The 20764-nt window shown below is 52.2% G+C and overlaps 1 protein-coding gene and 1 pseudogene across 1 annotated transcript; both read left to right on the top strand.

Moving 5' to 3' along the window:
* Window positions 1–6052: 6052 nt before the first annotated feature.
* LOC141998086 (T-cell antigen CD7-like) lies at window positions 6053–8832 on the top strand. Its single transcript, XM_074970721.1, has 5 exons — window positions 6053–6119; window positions 7487–7825; window positions 7935–8054; window positions 8301–8338; window positions 8722–8832. Exons 1-5 carry the CDS (start codon window positions 6053–6055, stop codon window positions 8830–8832), a joined length of 675 nt encoding a protein of 224 aa, XP_074826822.1.
* A 6713-nt stretch (window positions 8833–15545) lies between these two features.
* On the top strand, window positions 15546–19637 carry LOC141998085 (uncharacterized; annotated as a pseudogene).
* The last annotated feature ends 1127 nt before the right edge of the window (window positions 19638–20764 follow it).

Raw genomic sequence — 20764 nt, 5'->3', positions numbered from 1 at the left:
GTCCCTCCGCACCCAGCACCACCTGAGTCCCTCACACTCACGCCGCCAGGAGGGAATTCCCCACAGGAGGAGACCCTCACAGGGTTTGAGAGAGAGCAGAAGAAAATTATGGGTGTGAAAGTCCATGTGAACCCCAACAAAACCCAACTAGCCCTCTCTACGGCAGGGAATAATCGACTAGGGCATGGTCTTACCCTCAGGAAATGCCTTCTCCGGGGCCTCCTGGATATAACTACATCACGTCCCTGTGTGTTATTTCCCTGTCCTCTCCGGAGTGATTGCAACGCCTCCCTGTGGAGCGTGACCAGCTGGGGGTAATTAATGCAGCGTCTGGTCCCTCTTCCTAACTGAGCACGAAGAGAAACGCTCGCCCAGCTCAGCATGGTGTGGGCGGTGGAACTGGTCTGAGCGACCAGCGTGACTGCTCCAGCCGGCTGGACTTGCTCAAAGAAAGTGATTTTTTGGGGTCTAAAAATTAAATAATTTCTTTGTGTGAAAAATTGTCTGTTTTCAGAGTTTTTTGAAAAACTGTGTTTTGGTAAAAACTTTTGCTGGGGAAAATCTACCAGCAATGTCGAGAAGTAATTGAAACACCAGGGGAAAAATTGGTCTCTGATTTTTTCCTCTTTGGGTATTTACTATTTTTGTGGGATTTTTGTCTCTTCCCCTACTTTTCTCCCCTCCCCACCTATCACCTCCCCATCGTCCCTGACCTGGGGAAGGGGACTCACTCCCTTTCTGATACCCCGCCCCAAATACATCCCGGAACCTTCCAACGCGGCTCCTGTTTCCCACCCGGACCCCATAAGAAACTACGGGCAAGTCCTTCATTTATGTTAGAGGGGTTGATGCCACTTCCGGTTTGTTTCTGCCCACACTGAGATCCACTTCCACTGTCTCCCCCTCCCTTTGAAGCATTAATCCCAGTTTCAGCCGCCCCCCCTTCCCCGCTTTAAATCCTGGGGGATCCACCACACCCCGGAACCCTCCCCGTCGTCTTTCCCACCCAGATCATCGAGAGCGTGGCACCCAACGGTGGGCAAGTCGTCTATGGCTATAGTCCTGACGCCATATCCGGTCCACTCCCGCCCTGCCTTGGGCCCACTCCTTGAACTGTCTTCTGTCCCCCTCCCCCCCCACCTGCTCTCCTTGGAGCCATTTAACCGCTGCAGAACCAAACACACCCCGAAACTTTCCCTTGAGGCCTCCTGTTTCCCACCCGGACCCTGTCGGGCTTTGCACCAAGGCTGTGGGCAAACGCCCCATCGTGGCGGGTGGCGTGACACCGCTTCCGCGTCACTTCCGCCCTCGCTGTGGCCTCCTGGCCTCCCCTCCACGTCTCCTCTCCTGGGACATCAGGTTGTTACGGACACAGCTGAAGTGTTCGCAACTCAGTCAGTTCCTCTCTAGTGATGAAACAAACACACGTCCCCTTTGAAAAATATGGAGAGCAAACTCACTTGAGTAACGCACCAGAAACTGATGAACTCTTGACCCCGCATTTTGAGATTTCCTTATGCTGCCCCCTGAGCTGCTTCCCTTTGTGCCTAAACAAGAGAAACAAGGTGCAATAACTTGCAGGTCGAACACCTGCGTGGATGATGCTGATGCCAGAGAAATCCCCCGGCTCCATGGTGTATCCCTGGCTTTCATTGTAAATGAGCAAGAGTCAGGCCCACGCGCGGAGCGGCAGACCCCACAGCGCTAACAGGTAGAATTGGCGGGAAAAGCGAAGGGGGGCAAAGGTCAGCCGATCCGAACGCTGAGGGAAACAACGGCTGTGGGCTAAAAACAGACCGGCCCGTCTGGAGGGCGGGCAGTTGGGCAGCAGAGGCGCCAACCGCGGCTGGCGGGTGCTCGACCCCCGTCTGCCCCCGGCCCCGCCCCGACTCCGCCCTTGCCCCGCCCCCATTCCAACCCCTTTCCCAAAGTCCCCGCCCCAACTCCACCCCCTCCCTGCCCCCATTCCAACCCCCTTCCCCAAATCCCCGCCCCGCCCCGCCTCCTCCCCTGAGTGCGCCGAGTCCCCGCTCCTCCCCCCTCCCTCCCGGAGCTTGTTCCGCCACGAAACAGCTGTTTTGCGGCAGCAAGCGCCGGGAGGTGGGCAGAGAAGCAGGGACGGGACGCGCTCAGGGGATGAGGCAGAGGTTCGGTGACGTGAGGTGAGGTGGGGTGGGGAGGGGAGCTTGGTTGCTGGTGTGGGCAGAGCACCCACTAATTTTCCCCCATGGGTGCTACAGCCCCAGAGCACCCACGGAACGGCGCCTGTGCCTGACAGGGCGGTATAAAAGTCGGTGTGTCAGCAGACAGCCAAGGGGTAGGTGGAGAACGAGTGGACGGTGAGGAGAAGGAGAGAAAAGCAGAGAGAAGCTTGCTGAGCCGTCCACCTGTCCGACAGCCGAATGGAGAGCCGACGGAGCAGCAGGACACTGTCCCGTCCTGTCCCGCAGCAGAGGGAGGAGACGCAGAAACCCAAGGAGAACACAGCAGGGGAGAGAGAGAGCGCAGGAGAAACGATCGGCCAGGGAGTCAATTGGCCGCAGCTCCATCTAAGTCAATGGGGCCAGATCCCTGCTGGGATCAGTCGGCCGTAGAGCTTCTGTCTTCAATGGAACGGATTTCCAGACGCTCAGTACCTGGCCCCACTGAGCTCAGTGGAGGCGCGGCCGCTTGACACCTGCTGGGATCTTGGCAGAGGTTTTCCCTTCGCTTATTTAAAAACAGTTCTATCAAGTCAAACATTTCTGGACCACAAGAGCTCCTGATAAAATGTTATTTCAAAATGTTTTAGATTAAGCAATGTTCTTTCAGTGCAGAAATGGCTTTCAATGGAAACATATCTTTGTGAACTGTTCTCGTTGACAAAACCGATATCACTTTAAAAAGGAAAATACTTTGGGGGAAAATGTTTCTCTTCAGCAAAAATATTTTCAGAAAAAAATAATTATGGAAAATGATGTGTTTTCTCATGGACAAAAAGTGTGTGTGTGTATATGTATATATGTGTGTGTGTTTACATCTATATATAAGAGCTGACACAATATGCTCCATCCCAGTGCTAGCTGCATTTTTGGGAATTCATGATTTTTCTTGATAAAAATAATGTTCTCTATATAATAATACCTGTCAAGCTTCACCCCAGTGGTAGTTGCATTTATGGAACATATCTGCTTCTCCTCACGTAAATATCAACGTTATTGAAACAAACACATTTGCACTCGGAAATATATCTGTCTTGTGAATGGACGACACACCTGGCTGCGAGGAAAGTTCTAGCAGAGCGAACGGGGTGAGTTTCTTCAGGCTTCTGACTTTTCCCCAGTGCAAATGTTTGTTTTGAAATCACCCTAGGTCCAGACTCGGTGTAGGAGGAGAGGTTGAAACAGAGAAGAGGAGGTGACAGAAGGCTCGAAATTAAGGCTGTTCACCCCATCTCAGACTACATGAGGAAGGGGTGTTGGGTGGAATTTCAAGCACTCCCAGGTCAGATATTCAGAAAACAGATTTTCCATCTATATTTTAATGCTTATTTTTCTCCTGAATTGGGACAAAAAGGTGAGAAATCGGAAATTTGGGTGGAAAGTAAATTCTACCAGGATAGACCGCCCCCCCCCGAGCCAGCCCACTCCCATCACTGCCTGGATCACATTCGGGGCAGCTCCCCCGTCTCAAAGCGATCAGCTCAGGCTCTCTGCAGACTCAGGCATGGGTCCCACTCGCCCCTGGTTAGAGAGATTTCTCTGCACATGTGAGGGCTAGAAGCATTTTTGGCACTGCAAGCTGAGAGCCTAGAGATCGACTCCAGCTCACGGGACGGAAACCGTGGTCAGTTATTTGTGCGTCGCACACGGCCCTGACTCCGACACTTCTGTAGATGATTGTAGCTCACCCCTGGTCCCACCTACCTCCAGCCCCCTCAGCTACCACCTTTGCAGAAGCTGCAGCCGTGAAAGAGGCTGAATTTCCTGTTTCTCACCACGATGCGCAGGGGTGAAAGTGAAGACAGAGCCCCGAGCAACTCGGCACGTTTCAGCCCACCACAGAAACGAAAGAAAGTACCAGTAGCAAATGGACCCTCCCCAAAGGTGCTGAGTGCTGCACAGACCCCCTCCCCTCTGAGAAAGATCGGGACCCCTGTCGTGCCAGGCTCTGCACAGACCTGAACTGAAGGATGACAAAGGGTCTGGACTCCTGGGTTCTCTCCCAGCTCTGCGATGGGAGTGGGGACTAGGGGGTTAGAGTCAGGGGGGCATGGGAGTCTTTTTCTGCTAGACCACACTGAACCAGAACTTAGGCTAGAACCCAGGAGTCCTGACTCCCAGCCCTCCCCCCGGCTCCACCTCTCCTCACTCTCTCCCCACAGCTGCAGTGTGAGGATGGTGCCCGTGGGAGCCAGCTGAGGTCACTCAATCAGGGTGAACTGCAGACAGAACGGGGAAGACAAACCCCAACAGCTGGTGGATATTCCAATACTGAGATTTACCCAGCCAGCCCAAAACAGCCTCTGTACGACCTCCCTGGTTACTCAGAAGGCCAAAGAACGCAGTTCCCTTAAACTGCCCGGCCTCGTTGCTTTCAAAGCTCTATTCATTTACAGATCTTTCGAACCAGGCTCTGACGTTCGGCCATGGATCAGGTCAGTCTGGGAGTTCATTGAGTCTTTCTGGCCCTGTCACCTTTCAATGAGATAGATTACACTCCTAACGTCACACCCCCAACGCAATATCGATGCAGGAAGGGATGACACAAACATCGCTGAGTGCATCCCAAGAGCTCCCCACCCTTGGTTCTGATTTACTACAGCAAGGATTGGGTTAGAAGCCGTACCAGTGTAGAACAGAAATGGTTTATCCAAGTCACGTTCAAGAACATGACTGAATCTCTTTACAAACTCAAGGTAAAACTTGGTTAGACCAATAGTGGATTGGATCTGCTGTTGCAGCAGGATTCCCGTATGTCTCACGTGATCTTGCCAAGAGCTAAAGAAAAGAGCTACTGGATCCACACAGGAAAGAATTTTCTGTAGTATCTGGCTGGTGAATCTTGCCCATATGCTCAGGGTTCAGCTGATCGCCATATTTGGGGTCGGGAAGGAATTTTCCCCCAGGGCAGATTGGAAGAGGCCCTGGAGGTTTTTCACCTTCCTCTGTAGCATGGGGCATCGGTCACTTGCTGGAGGATTCTCTGCTCCTTGAAGTCTTTAAACCAGGAGTTGAGGACTTCAATAGCTCAGACAGAGGTGAGAGGTTTATCGCAGGAGTGGTGGGTGAAATTCTGTGGCCTGCGTTGTGCAGGAGGTCGGACTAGATGATCATAATGGTCCCTTCCGACCTAAATATCTATAAGCTCCGGCAAACATTTGGAACCCAATTAACATCAACTTAATGTAGATATCACTGTTGTTTATAGGACAGAAAACTTGGCATTTAGCCATGAAAGCAATATGGTCGTGTGCCTGTTTCCCTTCTCATAGAAAAAGAACAGGAGGACTTGTGGCACCTTAGAGACTAACCAATTTATTTGAGCATAAGCTTTTGTGAGCTACAGCTCACTTCATCGGAAAACATTTCTGTACAAAACATTTCTGTTTAAAGCAGATAAAGACTGTCCGGAGCATGTTTGGTTTTTTAGAAGGACTACGCCGATTGCAAGAGATACGTGTTGCAAAAAATAAATATACCTCAGGATGTGAAAATAAAAGATATTAAGCAAAAATTCCTTTCTGTAAAATAATGTTATTCTGCATGACAAAATATCCCAGAGAGGGTAAGGAGCATGACCCAAGATGAGGGAATGAACTGAGGACTGAACCCAGGAGTCCTGGCTCTCAGCCCCCCATCACCCCTTGCTCTAACCACTAGACCCACTCCCCTCCCAGCAGGGGCCAGAGGAATGCACCCCCCGCATCCAGCCCTCGTCCCCAGCCTCTTGCTGCAGCCATCTCAGAAGCTCAGGCCACAAAACTTTCCACCGGCCCCCCCGAGGTGACATTTCCGGAGGATGCTGAGGCTGAGCTGAGCTGGGCTGCGGAGCTCCCCAGAGAGCAGGGACCATGGAGCAGCTGCCAGCCCTGAGCACCGTCCTCTGCGCCGTCCTCCTCATCCCCACCTGGGGAGCAGGTACTAATTTTATGTATCCATCCATCCACCTACCCCACCCCTAGATCTAACTGTGTGTGTCCAGCTATCGACCTACCCTATCCCTAGATCCATCTCTGTCTGTCCATCCATCCACCTACCTTATCCCTAGATCCATCTCTGTCTACCCATTCAGCCCTACCCCGACATCCATCTCATCTATCTTTTTATCCATGTACCCATCCATCCCACCCCAAAAAGAATATCTATATCTATCTAGATCTAGGGGTGGAGGATGCGTGCATGGATGCATAAATAGATATGGATATGTCACATCAGGTCAATGAGAAGTATTCTGTTTCTATAAACCAAATATTTCATTTCAGTATTGACTCTTATTAATAATAGCAAATCAAACCAGTCTGGAAATGCAAAATCAAATCATTCCCTTTTGACCCTATGAAAAACGCTTTCTCTGCCCCAGTTTTAAACCAATTGTCACCCTGTCGATGAGATGGCATTTCCCAAGAGGAAAATGTTCGGTCAGGACAAATTCTGACCCCCTCTAGTTTGAAGCACAAATTGTATAAAGTGGAGGCATGTGTTTGTGGTGTATTTAAAAGAGTTAAAATGACAAGCTGCCACTTTAATTTGTAAGGGGGTTTCCGGTGCTTGTAAGGGGGAAGCCGTCCCATACCCCTCATTGTTTTGCTTGCCCTTCTCTGTACCTTTTGCAATTCTAATGTATCTTTTTTTGATTTGAGGCGACCAAAACTGCACGCAGCGTCCAAGGTGCGGGCGTACCATGGATTTATATAGAGGCAATAGGATATTTTCTGTATTTTTCTCTCTCCCTTTCCTAATGGATGCTCACAGTCTGGTGACTTTTTTCACTGCCGCTGCACATTGAGTGGATGTTTGCAAAGAACTAGCCACAACGACTCCAAGATCTCTCTTGAGTGGTAACAGCTAATTGAGACCCCATCAGTTTGTAGGTAGAGTTGGGATTCGTTTTCCAATGTGCATAACTTTGCATTTACCACCATTGAGTTTCATCGGCCATTTTGTTACCCAGTCACCCAGTCTAGTGAGATCCCTTTGTAAATTACTCGCAGTCTGCTTTGGACTTAGCTGTCCTGAGTGATTTTACGTCTAACGACTCTGTGAGCATCTGCCGTGCACAGAGCAGTGTTGATGTTGGGTCTCTGTTGGGGTGGAAGTGAAAGCCCTGTGCAGTGTGTTATTGAGAGTGTTGTGAGCAATAGCAAGGTGGACAGGAACGCACAATTCTTTCCCCTTAGCTTCTTATCTCCGTGCTGCTAAGGTTTCGGGCGGCTGGGGCGTGTCTTGATATCACTTGTCGTAGTTTTCCTTTGCTGCTATAATGTTTATTGCCCTGGTTCACGAAGGTCTCAGAGTCCTTCAGAGCCCCGCTGTCCTCCGAGCGTCCCCCGGCGAGACCGTGAACCTCAGCTGCTCCTTCGAGAACAGACCGGGCAGCGTGGCCAAAGCGACGTGGACTAGAGCACCCGGAGTCGTGCTGGAATCTGACCATCCCTTCTACAGCGGACGGCTCAATATGTCCGACCTGGATCTGCTCCGGAAAGGGGAGGTCACGCTGACACTGTTGGAGCTGGAGAAGCGGGACTCTGGTCTCTATCAGTGCCACATCAGCATCCGCCAGGGAGAGAGCGGGACAGGAGCGGGCACCGAGCTGCAGGTGATGGGGAGAAACCAGAGTGACACAGGTGAGGTGGGGAATGGGGGCACGGGGCCTTCCCCCTCTCCAGCCCCAGGGCAGGGGACTGGCTGGCTCAAGGGGCTGAGAATCCCCTAACGCTCCTCTCCATCGCCCAGGTAAAAAACCTGCCCCCATAGGGTGCAGCGCCCGGGAGCTCCTGTACCAGGTCGCCATCGCCTTGGGGCTCCTCCTCATTCTCGGCCTGGCGGCCACCCTCCTCCTGAAGAGACACCGAGGTACCAAACCGGAGCCTTCCCCCTGCTAAACTCCTGGCTCCCATGGGCCAGGGCCTCTGCTCGTGAACACACTGAAGTGGCCGTCTGTCTGTTGTGGTCCATTCTGGGTTGTCTGTCCATACAACTAACCCCGCCACGTCCTTCCTTCTCCTCCCGTCCCTAGATCTCTGCAACTTCCCTCTTCACCCCAGACTCTCTGTCACACTCCTCCGTTTTAACGTTCCTTTCTTCTCCCTTCTTCCGCAGCGCTGCCCCCCTCGCAGCCCCGCCAGCGGCAGCCGAAGGTGAGACAATGCAGGCTGGGCCTGTTCCATACAGTGCTTGGGTCTGGTCTCCGGGTGCCAATAAGGACTGGTACAATACAGTGAGGGGAGAGAACCCAGGAGTCCTTGCTCCCATCCCCCCTGCTCTAACCCCTCAGCCCCCAATCCCCTCCCAGAGGTAGGGGTAGAACCCAGGAGTCCTGGCTCCCAGCCCCCCTGCTCTACCCAACTCAACCCCACTCCTCTCCCAGAGCTGGGGAGAGAACCCAGGAGTCCTGACTCTCAACCCCTCCGATCTGGGGTAACACTGTGGGATTTGCTCCGTGGGAGATGCCTAAATTGGCCTGAATTAAGAGACCAGATCTGGGGTGAGGGCGTCCTCACAGTGTGTCTGTCCAACACAGGGCCACAGCAGCCGGGGGGCCGAGGAGAGCGAGAGCCTGCACTACGCAGAGATTAAATTCCAGACTCCAGGACGCAGGGAACACACCTCCAACCACGCCCAGCGGCGCTGAGTCCCTCCGCACTCAGCACCACCTGAGTCCCTCACACTCACAGCCACGCCGCCAGGAGGGAATTCCCCACAGGAGGAGACCCCCACAGGGTTTGAGGGAGAGGAGAAGAAAATTATGGACGTGAAGGTCCCTGTGAACCCCAACAAAACCCAACTAGCCCTCTCTACAGCAGGGAATAATCGACTAGGGCATGGTCTGACCCTCAGGAAATGCCTGGATATAACTATATCACGTCCCTGTGTGTTATTTCCCTGTCCTCTCTGGAGTGATTGCAACGCCTCCCTGTGGAGCGTGACCAGCTGGGGGTAATTAACGCAGCGTCTGGTCCCTCTTCCTAACTGAGCAGGAAGAGAAACGCTCGCCCAGCTCAGCATGGTGTGGGCGGTGGAACTGGTCTGAGCGACCAGTGTCACTGCTCCAGCCGGCTGGAATTGCTCAAAGAAAGTGATTTTTTTTGGTCTAAAAATTAAATAATTTCTTTGGGTGAAAATCTGTCTGTTTTCAGAGTTTTTCTGAAAAAATGTGTTTGGGTAAAATCTTTTGGTTTTTCTCCCTCACTTCCCTCTTCCCTTCAATCTTGTTGTCATGGTCCAAAATCTTACAATCATTTCCGAAAATTTGCTTTTCAGAAAATCCACTTTTTTCCCTATGAAAAAAAATGATATTTTCCTGGAAATCTGATATTTTGTTCTGGAACATCATCTGCCCCCCCGCCCCCCCCGTGAAAATGTGTCATTTTATCCCTGAAAATGGGGACACTTCCCTCCACCCCAAAACAATATTTTTTTTCATGAAAATCTTTTCTCCCCTGTAAATTGGAATTTTGCCCCCCCTGCAAATGTTATTTGTTTTAAATGATGAGTGGGGGAAGAAGGAAAAAAAAGAGATAAAGAAGGAACTTAATACAAATCACTGGGGAAAATCAACCAGCAATGTCGAGAAGTAATTGAAACACCAGGGGGGAAATTGGTCTCTGATTTTTTCCCCTTTGAGTATTTACCATTTTTGTGGGATTTTTGTCCCTCCCCCACTTTTTTCCCCTCCCCACCTACCACCTCCCCATCGTCCCTGACCTGGGGAAGGGGACTCACTCCCTTTCTGACGCCCCGCCCCAAATACATCCCGGAACCTTCCAACGCGGCTCCTGTTTCCCACCCGGACCCCATGAGGAACTATGCGCAAGTCCTTCGTTTTGGTTAGAGGGGTTGATGCCACTTCCGGGGGTTTCTTTCCGCCCTCACTGAGATCCACTTCCACTGACTCCCCCTCCCTTTGAAGTGTTAACCCCAATTTCAGCCGCCCCCCCACTTTAAATCCTGCGGGACCCACCACACCCCGGAACCCTCCCCCACGTCTTTCCCTCCCGGATCATCGAGAGCGTGGCACCCAACGGTGGGCAAGTCGTCTATGGCTATAGTCCTGACGCCACGTCCGGTCCACTCCCGCCCTGCCTTGGGCCCACTTCTTGGACGGTCTTCTGTCCCCCGCCCCCCCCACCTGCTCTCCTTGGAGCCATGTAACCGCTGCAGAACCAAACACACCCCGAAACTTTCCCTCGAGGCCTCCTGTTTCCCACCCGGACCCTGTCGGGCAAAGGTCAGCCGATCCGAACGCTGAGGGAAACAACGGCTGCGGGCTAAAAACAGACCGGACCGTCTGGAAGGCGGGCAGTTGGGCAGCAGAGGCGCCAACCGCGGCTGGCGGGTGCTCGACCCCCGTCTGCCCCCGGCCCCGCCCCGACTCCGCCCTTGCCCCGCCCCCATTACAACCCCTTTCCCAAAGTCCCCGCCCCAACTCCGCCCCCTCCCTGCCCCCATTCCACCCCCCTTCCCCAAATCCCCGCCCCTGCCCCGCCTCCTCCCCTGAGCGCGCCGAGTCCCCGCTCCTCCCCCCTCCCTCCCGGAGCTTGTTCCTCCACGAAACAGCTGTTTTGCGGCAGCAAGCGCCGGGAGGTGGGCAGAGAAGCAGGGATTCGCTCAGGGGATGAGGCGGAGGTTCGGTGACGTGAGGTGAGGTGGGGTGGGGAGGGGAGCTTGGTTGCTGGTGTGCGCAGAGCACCCACTAATTTTCCCCCATGGGTGCTACAGCCCCAGAGCACCCACGGAATGGTGCCTGTGCCTGACAGGTCGGTATAAAAGTCGGTGTGTCAGCAGACAGCCAAGGGGTAGGTGGAGAGCGAGTGGACGGTGAGGAGAAGGAGAGAAAAGCAGAGAGAAGCTTGCTGAGCCGTCCACCTGTCCAACAGCCGAATGGAGAGCTGACGGAGCAGCAGGACACTGCCCCGTCCTGTCCAGCAGCAGAGGGAGGAGATGCAGAAACCCAAAAAGTGTGTGTGTGTATTTGCATATATGTGTGTGTGTTTACATGTATATATAAGAGCTGACACAATATGCTCCACCCCAGTGCTAGCTGCATTTACGGGAATTCATGATTTTTCTTGATAAAAATAATGTTCTCTATATAATAATACCTGTCAAGCTTCACCCCACTGGTAGTTGCATTTATGGAACATATTTGCTTCTCCTTACATAAATATCAACGTTATTGAAACACGTTTGCACTCGGAAATATATCTGTCTTGTGAATGGACGACACACCTGGCTGCGAGGAAAGTTCTAGCAGAACGAAAGGGGCGAGTTTCTTCAGGCTTCTGACTTTTCCCCAGTGCAAATGTTTGTTTTGAAAACACCCTAGGTCCCGACTCGATGTAGGAGGAGAGATTGAAACAGAGAAGAGGAGGTGACAGAAGGCTGGAAAATAAGGCTGTTCACCCCGTCTCAGACTACATGAGGAAGGGGTGTTGGGTGGAATTTCAAGCTCTCCCAGGTCAGATGTTCAGAAAACAGATTTTCTATCTATATTTTAACACTTGTTTTTCTCCTGAATTGGGACAAAAAGGTGAGATATTGGAAATTTGGGTGGAAAGTACAATTCTAGCAGGATTGGACCCCCCGAGCCAGCCCACTCCCATCACTGCCTGGATCACATTCGGGGCAGCTCCCCCCTCTCAGAGCGATCAGCTCAGGCTCTCTGCAGACTCAGGTATGGGTCCCACCCCCCCCTGGTTTGAGAGATTTCTTTGCACCTGTGAGGGCTAGAAGCATTTTTGGCACTGCCAGCTGAGCGCCTGAAGATCGACTCCAGCTGACGGGACGGAAACCGTGGTCAGTTATTTGTGCGTCGCACACGGCCATGACTCTGACACTTCTGTAGCTGATTGTAACACACCCCTGGTCCCCCCTACCCCCAGCCCCCCCCAGCTGCCACCTTTGCAGAAGCTGCAGCCGTGCAAGAGGCTGAAAATCCTGTTTCTCACCACGATGCGCAGGGGTGAAAGTGAAGACAGAGCCCCGAGCAACTCGGCACGTTTCAGCCCACCACAGAAACGAAAGAAAGTCCCAGTCGCAAATGGAGCCTCCCTCATGGTGCTGAGTGCTGCCCAGACCCCCACCCCTCTGAGAAGGATCGGGACCCCTGTCGTGCCAGGCTCTGCACAGACCTGAACTGAAGGATGACAAAGGGTCTGGACTCCTGGGTTCTCTCCCAGCTCTGCGACGGGAGTGGGGACTAGGGGGTTAGATTCAGGGGGGCATGGGAGTCTTTTTCTGCTAGACCACACTGAACCAGAACTTAGGCTAGAACCCAGGAGTCCTGACTCCCAGCCCTCCCCCCGGCTCCACCTCTCCTCACTCTCTCCCCACAGCTGCAGTGTGAGGATGGTGCCCGTGGGAGCCAGCTGAGGTCACTCAATCAGGGTGAACTGCAAACCGAATGGGGAAGACAAACCCCAACAGCTGGTGGATATTCCAATACTGAGATTTACCCAGCCAGCCCAAAACAGCCTCTGTACGACCTCCCTGGTTACTCAGAAGTCCAAAGAACGCAGTTCCCTTAAACTGCCCGGCCTCGTTGCATTTCAAAGCTCTATTCATTTACAGATCTTTCGAAGCAGTCTCTAAAGTTCGGCCATGGATCAGGTCAGTCTGGGAGTTCATTGACTCTTTCTGGCCCTGTCACCTTTCAGTGAGATAGATTACACTCCTAACGTCACACCGCCAACGCAAAATGAATGCAGGAAGGGATGACACAAACATCGCTGAGTGCATCCCAAGAGCTCCCCACCCTTGGTTCTGACTTACTACAGCTTGTATTGGGTTAGAGGCCGTACCAGTGTAGAACAGAAATGGTTTATCCAAGTCACGTTCAATAACATGATTGAATCTCTTTACAAACTCAAGGTAAAACTTGGTTAGACCAATAGTGGATTGGATCTGCTGTTGCAGCAGGATTCCCGTTTGTCTCACGTGATCTTGCCAAGAGCTAAAGAAAAGAGCGACTGGATCCATACAGGACAGAATTTTCTGTGGTATCTGGCTGGTGAATCTTGCCCATATGCTCAGGGTTCAGCTGATCGCCATATTTGGGGTCGGGAAGGAATTTTCCCCCAGGGCAGATTGGAAGAGGCCCTGGAGGTTTTTCACCTTCCTCTGTAGCATGGGGCACGGGTCACTTGCTGGAGGATTCTCTGCTCCTTGAAGTCTTTTTAAACTGCGATTTGAGGACTTCAATAGCTCAGACACAGGTGAGAGGTTTATCGCAGGAGTGGGTGGGTGAAATTCTGTGGCCTGCGTTGTGCAGGAGGTCAGACGATGAGCATAATGGTCCCTTCCGACCTAGATATCTATAAGCTCCGGCAAACGTTTGGAACCCAATTAACATCAACTTAATGTAGATATCACTGTTGTTTATAGTACAGGAATCTTGGCATTTAGCCATGAAAGCAATATGGTCGTGTTCCTGTTTCCCTTCTCATAGAAAAAGAACAGGAGGACTTGTGGCACCTGAGAGACTAACCAATTTATTTGAGCATAAGCTTTTGTGAGCTACAGCTCACTTCATCGGAAAACATTTCTGTACAAAACATTTCTGTATAAAGCAGATAAAGACTGTCCGGAGCATGTTTGGTTTTTTAGAAGGAATACGCCGATTGCAAGAGATACGTGTTGCAAAAAATAAATATACCTCAGGGTGTGACAATAAAAGATATTAAGCAAAAATTCCTTTATGTAAAATAATGTTATTCTGCATGAAAAAATATCCCAGAGAGGGTAAGGAGCATGACCCAAGATGAGAGAATGAACTGAGGACTGAACCCAGGAGTCCTGGCTCCCAGCCCCCCATCTCTCCTTGCTCTAAGCACTAGACCCCACTCCCCTGCCAGCACGGGCCAGGGGAATGCACACCATCCCCCCCCCCCCCCCCCCGCCGCATCCAGCCCTCATCCCCAGCCTCTTGCTGCAGCCATCTCAGAAGCTCAGGCCACAAAACTTTCCACCGGCCCCCCCGAGCTGACATTTCCGGAGGATGCTGAGGCTGAGCTGAGCTGGGCTGCGGAGCTCCCCAGAGAGCAGGGACCATGGAGCAGCTGCCAGCCCTGAGCACCGTCCTCTGCGTCGTCCTCCTCATCCCCACCTGGGGAGCAGGTACTAATTTTATGTGTCCATCCATCCACTTACCCCAACACTAGATCCATCTCTGTGTGTCCATCCATCGACCTACCCCATCCCTAGATCCATCTCTGTGTGTCCATCTGTCCTTCTACCCCACTGCACTATATTCAGCCCTATCTGTCCATTTACCCTATCCCTAGATCCATCTTTGTCTGTCCTTCCATCCACCTACCCCATCCCTAGATCTATCTGTGTGTGTCCATCCATCCACCTACCTTATCCCTAGATCCATCTCTGTCTACCCATTCAGCCCTACCCCGACATCCATCTCATCTATCTTTTTATCTATGTACCCATCCATCCCACCCCAATTAGAATATCTATATCTATCTAGATCTTCGGGTGGAGGATGCGTGCATGGATGCATAGATAGATATGGATATGTCACATCAGGTCAATGAGAAGTATTCTGTTTCCCTAAAACAAATATTTCATTTCAGTATTGACTCTTCTTAATAATAGCAAATCAAATCAGTCTGGAAATGCAAAATCAAATCATTCCCTTTTGACCCTATCAAAAACGTTTTCTCTCCTCCATTTTTAAAACAATTGTCATCCTTTCGACGAGACGGCATTTCCCAAGAAGAAAACGTTCCGTCAGGACAAATTCTGTAGACACAATAGGATATTTTCTGTCTTTTTCTCTCTCCCTTTCCTAATGGATGCTCACAGTCTGGTGACTTTTCTCACTGCCGCTGCACAGTGAGTGGATGTTTGCAGAGAACTATCCACAACGACTCCAAGATCTCTCTTGAGTGGTAACAGCTAATTGAGACCCCATCAGTTTCTATGTACAGTTGGGATTCTGTTTTCCAATGTGCATGACTTTGCAGTTACCACTATTGAGTTTCATCGGCCATTTTGTTGCCCAGTCACCCAGTCTAGTGAGATCCCTTTGTAATTCCTTGCAGTCTGCTTTGGACATAGCAGTGTTGATGTTGGGTCTCTGTTGGGGTGGAAGTGAAAGCCCCGTGCACTGTGTTATCGAGAGTGTTGTGAGCAATAGCAAGGTGGAGAGGAACACACAATTCTTTCCCCTTTGCTTCTTCTCTCTGTGCGGCTAAGGTTTTGGGCGGCTGGGGCGTGTCTTGATACCACTCCTCGTAGTTTTCCTTTGCTGCTGTAATGTTTATTGCCCTGGTTCACGAAGGTCTCACAGTGCTTCAGAGCCCCACTGACCTCCAAGCATCCCCCGGTGAGACCATGAACCTCAGCTGCTCCTTCGAGTACAGACGGGGCAGCGTGGACAAAGTGATTTGGACCATAGCACGCAGAGTTGTGCTGGATTCTCACCATCCCTTCTACCGCGGACGGCTCAATATGTCCGACCTGGATCTGCTCCGGAAAGGGGAGGCCACGCTGACCCTGTCGGAGTTGGAGCCGCGGGACTCTGGTCGCTATCAGTGTCAGATCAGCATCCGCCAGGAATACAGAGGGAGAGAGAGCTGGACAGGAGCGGGCACCAAGCTGCAGGTGATGAAGAGAAAACAGAGTGACACAGGTGAGGTGGGGAATGGGGGCACGGGGGTTCTCCCTCAATGGGGTGCCAGTGGTGATCCGGCCCAAGGGTAGGGGACTGGCTGGCTCAGGCGGTGGGAATGGCTTACGGGGCTGTCCCCTCTATGGCGCGTTGGTCCAGGAATCTCCTAAACCCTCATTTCTATCGTCTAGGGTTTCCAGGGGGACGTCCACATACCCACCCCTAGATCCATCTCTGTCTGTCCATCCATCCACCTACCCCACCCCTAGATCCATGTCTGTGTGTCCATCCATCCACCCACCCCACCCCTAGATCCATCTCTGTGTGTCCATCCATCCACCTACCCCACCCCTAGATCCATCTCTGTGTGTCCATCCATCCACCTACCCCACTCCACGATATTCAGCCCTATCAGTCCATATACTCCATCCCTAGATCCATCTCTGTGTGTCCATCCATCCACCTACCCCACCCCTAGATCCATCTCTGTGTGTCCATCCATCCACCTACCCCACCCCTAGATCCATTTCTGTGTGTCCGTCTGTCCTTCTACCCCACTCCACTATATTCAGCCCTATCTGTCCATATATCCTATCCCTAGATCCATCTCTGTCTGTCCATCCATCCACCCACCCCACCCCAGGATACATCTCTGTCTGTCCTTCTACCCCACCCCTAGATCCATCTCTGTCTGTCCGTCTGTCTTTCTACCCCACCCCTGGATCCATCTCTGTGTGTCCATCCATCCACCTACCCCACTCCTAGATCCATCTCTGTCTGTCCATCTGTCCTTCTACCCCACTCCACTATATTCAGCCCTATCTGTCCATATACCCCATCCCTAGATCCATCTCTGTCTACTCATTCAGCCCTACCCCTACATCTCATCTATCTGTTTATCTATGTACCCATCCATCCCACCCCAAAAAGAATATCTATCTATCTATCTATCTATCTATCTATCTACATAGATCTAGGGGTGGAGGATGTGTGCATGGATGCATAGATAGATATGGATATGTCACATCAGGTCAATGAGAAGTATTCTGTTTCCATAAAATAAATATTTCATTTCAGTATTGACTCCTCTTAATAACATCAAATCAAACCAGTCTGGAAATGCAAAATCAAATCATTCCCTTTTGAGTCTGTCAAAAACGCTTTCTCTGTCCCAGTTTTAAGCCAATTGTCAGCCTTTCGACGAGACGGCATTTCCCAAGAGGAAAACGTTCCATCAGGACAAATTCTGACCCCCTCTAGTTTGTAGCACAAATTGTATAAAGCGGAGGCATGTGTTTGTGGTGTATTTAAAGGGGTTAAAATGACAAGCTGCCACTTTAATTTGTAAGGGGGTTTCCTGGTCCTTGTAAGGGGGAAACCGTTCCATACCCCTCATTGTTTTGGTTGCCCTTCTCTGTACCTTTTGCAATTCTAATGTATCTTTACTTGATTTGAGGCGACCAAAACTGCACGCAGAGTCCAAGGTGCGGGCGTACAATGGATTTATTTAGAGGCAATAGGATATTTTCTGTCTTTTTCTCTCTCCCTTTCCTAATGGATGCTCACAGTCTGGTGACTTTTTTCATTGACATTGCACATTGAGTGGATGTTTGCAGAGAACTATCCACAACGACTCCAAGATCTCTCTTGAGTGGTAACAGCTAATTGAGACCCCATCAGTTTGTATTTACAATTGGGATTCTGTTTTCCAATGTGCATGAGTTTCATCGGCCATTTTGTTGCCCAGTCACCAAGTTTAGTGAGATCCCTTTGTAATTCCTCGCAGTCTGCATTGGACTTAGCTGTCCTGAGTGATTTGACGTCTAACGTCTCTGTGAGCATCTGCCATGCACGTAGCAGTGTTGATGCTGGGTCTCTGTTGGGGTGGAAGTGAAAGCCCCGTGCAGTCTGTTATCGAGAGTGTTGTGAGCAATGGCAAGGTGGACAGGAACGCACAATTCTTTCCCCTTTGCTTCTTATCTCCGTGCGGCTAAGGCTTTGGGCAGCTGGGGCGTGTCTTGATACCACTCGTCGTCATTTTCATTTGATGCTATAATGTTTATTGCCCTGGTTCACGAAGGTCTCACAGTGCTTCAGAGCCCCGCTGTCCTCCGAGCATCCCCCGGCGAGACCGTGAACCTCAGCTGCTCCTTCGAGAACAGACAGGGCAGCGTGGCCAAAGCAACATGGACTAGAGCACCCGGGGTTGTGCTGGAATCTGACCATCCCTTCTACAGCGGACGGCTCAATATGTCCGACCTGGATCTGCTCCGGAAAGGGGAGGCCACGCTGACCCTGTCGGAGTTGGAGCCGCGGGACTCTGGTCGCTATCAGTGTCAGATCAGCATCCACCAGGGAGAGAGCGGGACAGGAGCGGGCACCGAGCTGCGGGTGACGGGGAGAAACCAGAGTGACACAGGTGAGGTGGGGAATGGGGGCACGGGGCCTTCCCCTCTATGGGGTGCCAGCGCCGATCCGGCCCCAGGATGGGGGACTGGCTGGCTCAGGAGGTGGGAATGGGTTACGGGGCTGTCCCCTCTATGGGGCTTTGGTCCAGGAATCTCCTAACCCCTGATTTCTATTGTCTAGGGTTTCCAGGGGGACGTGAAGTCTGTCGGGATTTGGGGCCCCTCTTTTACCGAGCCGTCATCTCCCTCTCGCTCGTCGTTCTCTTCTCCCTGGGAATCGTCCTCAGCCTGCGGCCTTGGAGCGGTACCGTCTCCACGCGGGTTCTGCCTTCACTTCCTGTCCCAAATGGTTACATGGCATCACTGTGTGGGCTGGTAACCAGCCTTTGCCCCACCCCAGAGCCAGCTGCATCTCAGCACCGGGCAAGGGGTCCCTGTATAAACAGCCCCTGCACCCCAACCCAGAGGGGCCGTGTCTCAGCGCCGGGTGAGGGGTCCCTGTATAAACAGCCCCTGCGTTCTACCCCAGAGGTGGCTGCATTTCATCCCTGGTGGAATCAGCCTTCCCCCTCTCCGGCCCCAGGGCAGGGGACTGGCTGGCTCAAGGGGCTGAGAATCCCCTAACGCTCCTCTCCATCGCCCAGGTAAAGAACCTGCCCCCGTAGGGTGCTGCAGCCGGGAGCTCCTGTACCAGGTCGCCATCGCCTTGGGTCTCCTTCTTATCATCGGCCTGGTGGCCACCCTCCTCCTGAAGAGATGCTGAGGTACGAAACCGGAGCCTTCCCCCTGCTAAACTCCTGGCCTCCATGTGCCAGGGCCTCTGCTAGTGAACACACCCGAATGGCCATCTGTCCGTTGTGGCCAATGCTGGGTTGTTTGTCCATATAACTAACCCCCCCACGTCCTTCCTTCTTCTCCCGTCCCTAGATCTCTGCAGCTTCCCTCTTCACCCCAGACTCTCTCTCACATTCCTCCATTTTAACGTTCCTTTCTTCTCCCTTCTTCCGCAGGGGAGAGAACCCAGGAGTCCTTGCTCCCATCCCCCCTGTTCTAACCCACCAGCCCCCACTCCCCTCCCAGAGCCAGGGATAGAACCCAGGAGTCCTGGCTCCCAGCCCCCCCTGCTCTACCCCACTAGACCCCACTCCTCTCCCAGAGCTGGGGAGAGAACCCAGGAGTCCTGACTCCCAACCCCTCCAATCTGGGGTAACACTGTGGAATTTGCTCCCTGGCAGCTGCCTAAATTGGCCTGAATTAAGAGACCAGATCTGGCGTGACGGCGTGCTCACAACACAGGGTCACGGCAGCCGGGGGGCCGAGGAGAGCGAGAGCCTGCACTACGCAGAGATTAAAATCCAGACTCCAGGACGCAGGGAACACACCTCCAACCACGCCCAGCGGCGCTGAGTCCCTCCGCACTCAGCACCACCTGAGTCCCTCACACTCAGAGCCACGCTGCCACGAGGGAATTCCCCACAGGAGGAGACCCTCACAGGGTTTGAGGGAGAGCAGAAGAAAATTATGGGCGTGAAAGTCCATGTGAACCCCAACAAAACCCAACTAGCCCTCTCTACGGCAGGGAATAATCTACTGGGGCATGGTCTGACCCTCAGGAAATGCCTTTTCCAGGGCCTCCTGGATATAACTATATCACGTCCCTGTGTGTTATTTCCCTGTCCTCTCCGGAGTGATTGCAACGCCTCCCTGTGGAGCGTGACCAGCTGGGGGTAATTAACGCAGCGTCTGGTCCCTCTTCCTAACTGAGCACGAAGAGAAACGCTCGCGCAGCTCAGCATCGTGTGGGAGGGTGGAACTGGTCTGAGCGACCAGCGTGACTGCTCCAGCCGGCTGGACTTGCTCAAAGAAAGTGATTTTTTTTGGTCTAAAAATTAAATAATTTCTTTGTGTGAAAAATTGTCTGTTTTCAGAGTTTTTTGAAAAAATGTGTTTTGGTAAAAACTTTTGCTGGGGAAAATCAACCAGCAATGTCGAAAAGTAATTGAAAAACCAGGGGGAAAATTGGTCTCTTATTTTTTCCCCTTTGGGTATTTACCATTTTTGTGGGATTTTTGTCCCTTCCCCTACTTTTCTCCCCTCCCCACCTATCACCTTCCCATCGTCCCTGACCTGGGGAAGGGGACTCACTCCCTTTCTGATACCCCGCCCCAAATACATCCCGGAACCTTCCAACGCGGCTCCTGTTTCCCACCCGGACCCCATGAGGAACTATGGGCAAGTCCTTCGTTTAGGTTAGAGGGGTTGATGCCACTTCCGGGGGTTTCTTTCCGCCCTCACTGAGATCCACTTCCACTGTCTCCCCCTTCCTTTGAAGTGTTAACCCCAATTTCAGCCGCCCCCCCAATTTAAATCCTGCGGGACCCACCACACCCCAGAACCCTCCTCCTCGTCTTTCCCACCCGGATCATCGAGAGCGTGGCACCCAACGGTGGGCACGTCGTCTATGGCTATAGTCCTGACGCCACATCAGGTCCACTCCCGCCCTGCCTTGGGCCCACTTCTTGGACTGTCTTCTG

Source organism: Natator depressus, chromosome 14 (genome assembly GCF_965152275.1).
Source record: "Natator depressus isolate rNatDep1 chromosome 14, rNatDep2.hap1, whole genome shotgun sequence".
Classification (NCBI taxonomy): Eukaryota; Metazoa; Chordata; order Testudines; family Cheloniidae; genus Natator; species Natator depressus.
Note: the sequence above shows the minus strand (reverse complement) of the source record. Positions and strands in the feature narration are given on the sequence as shown.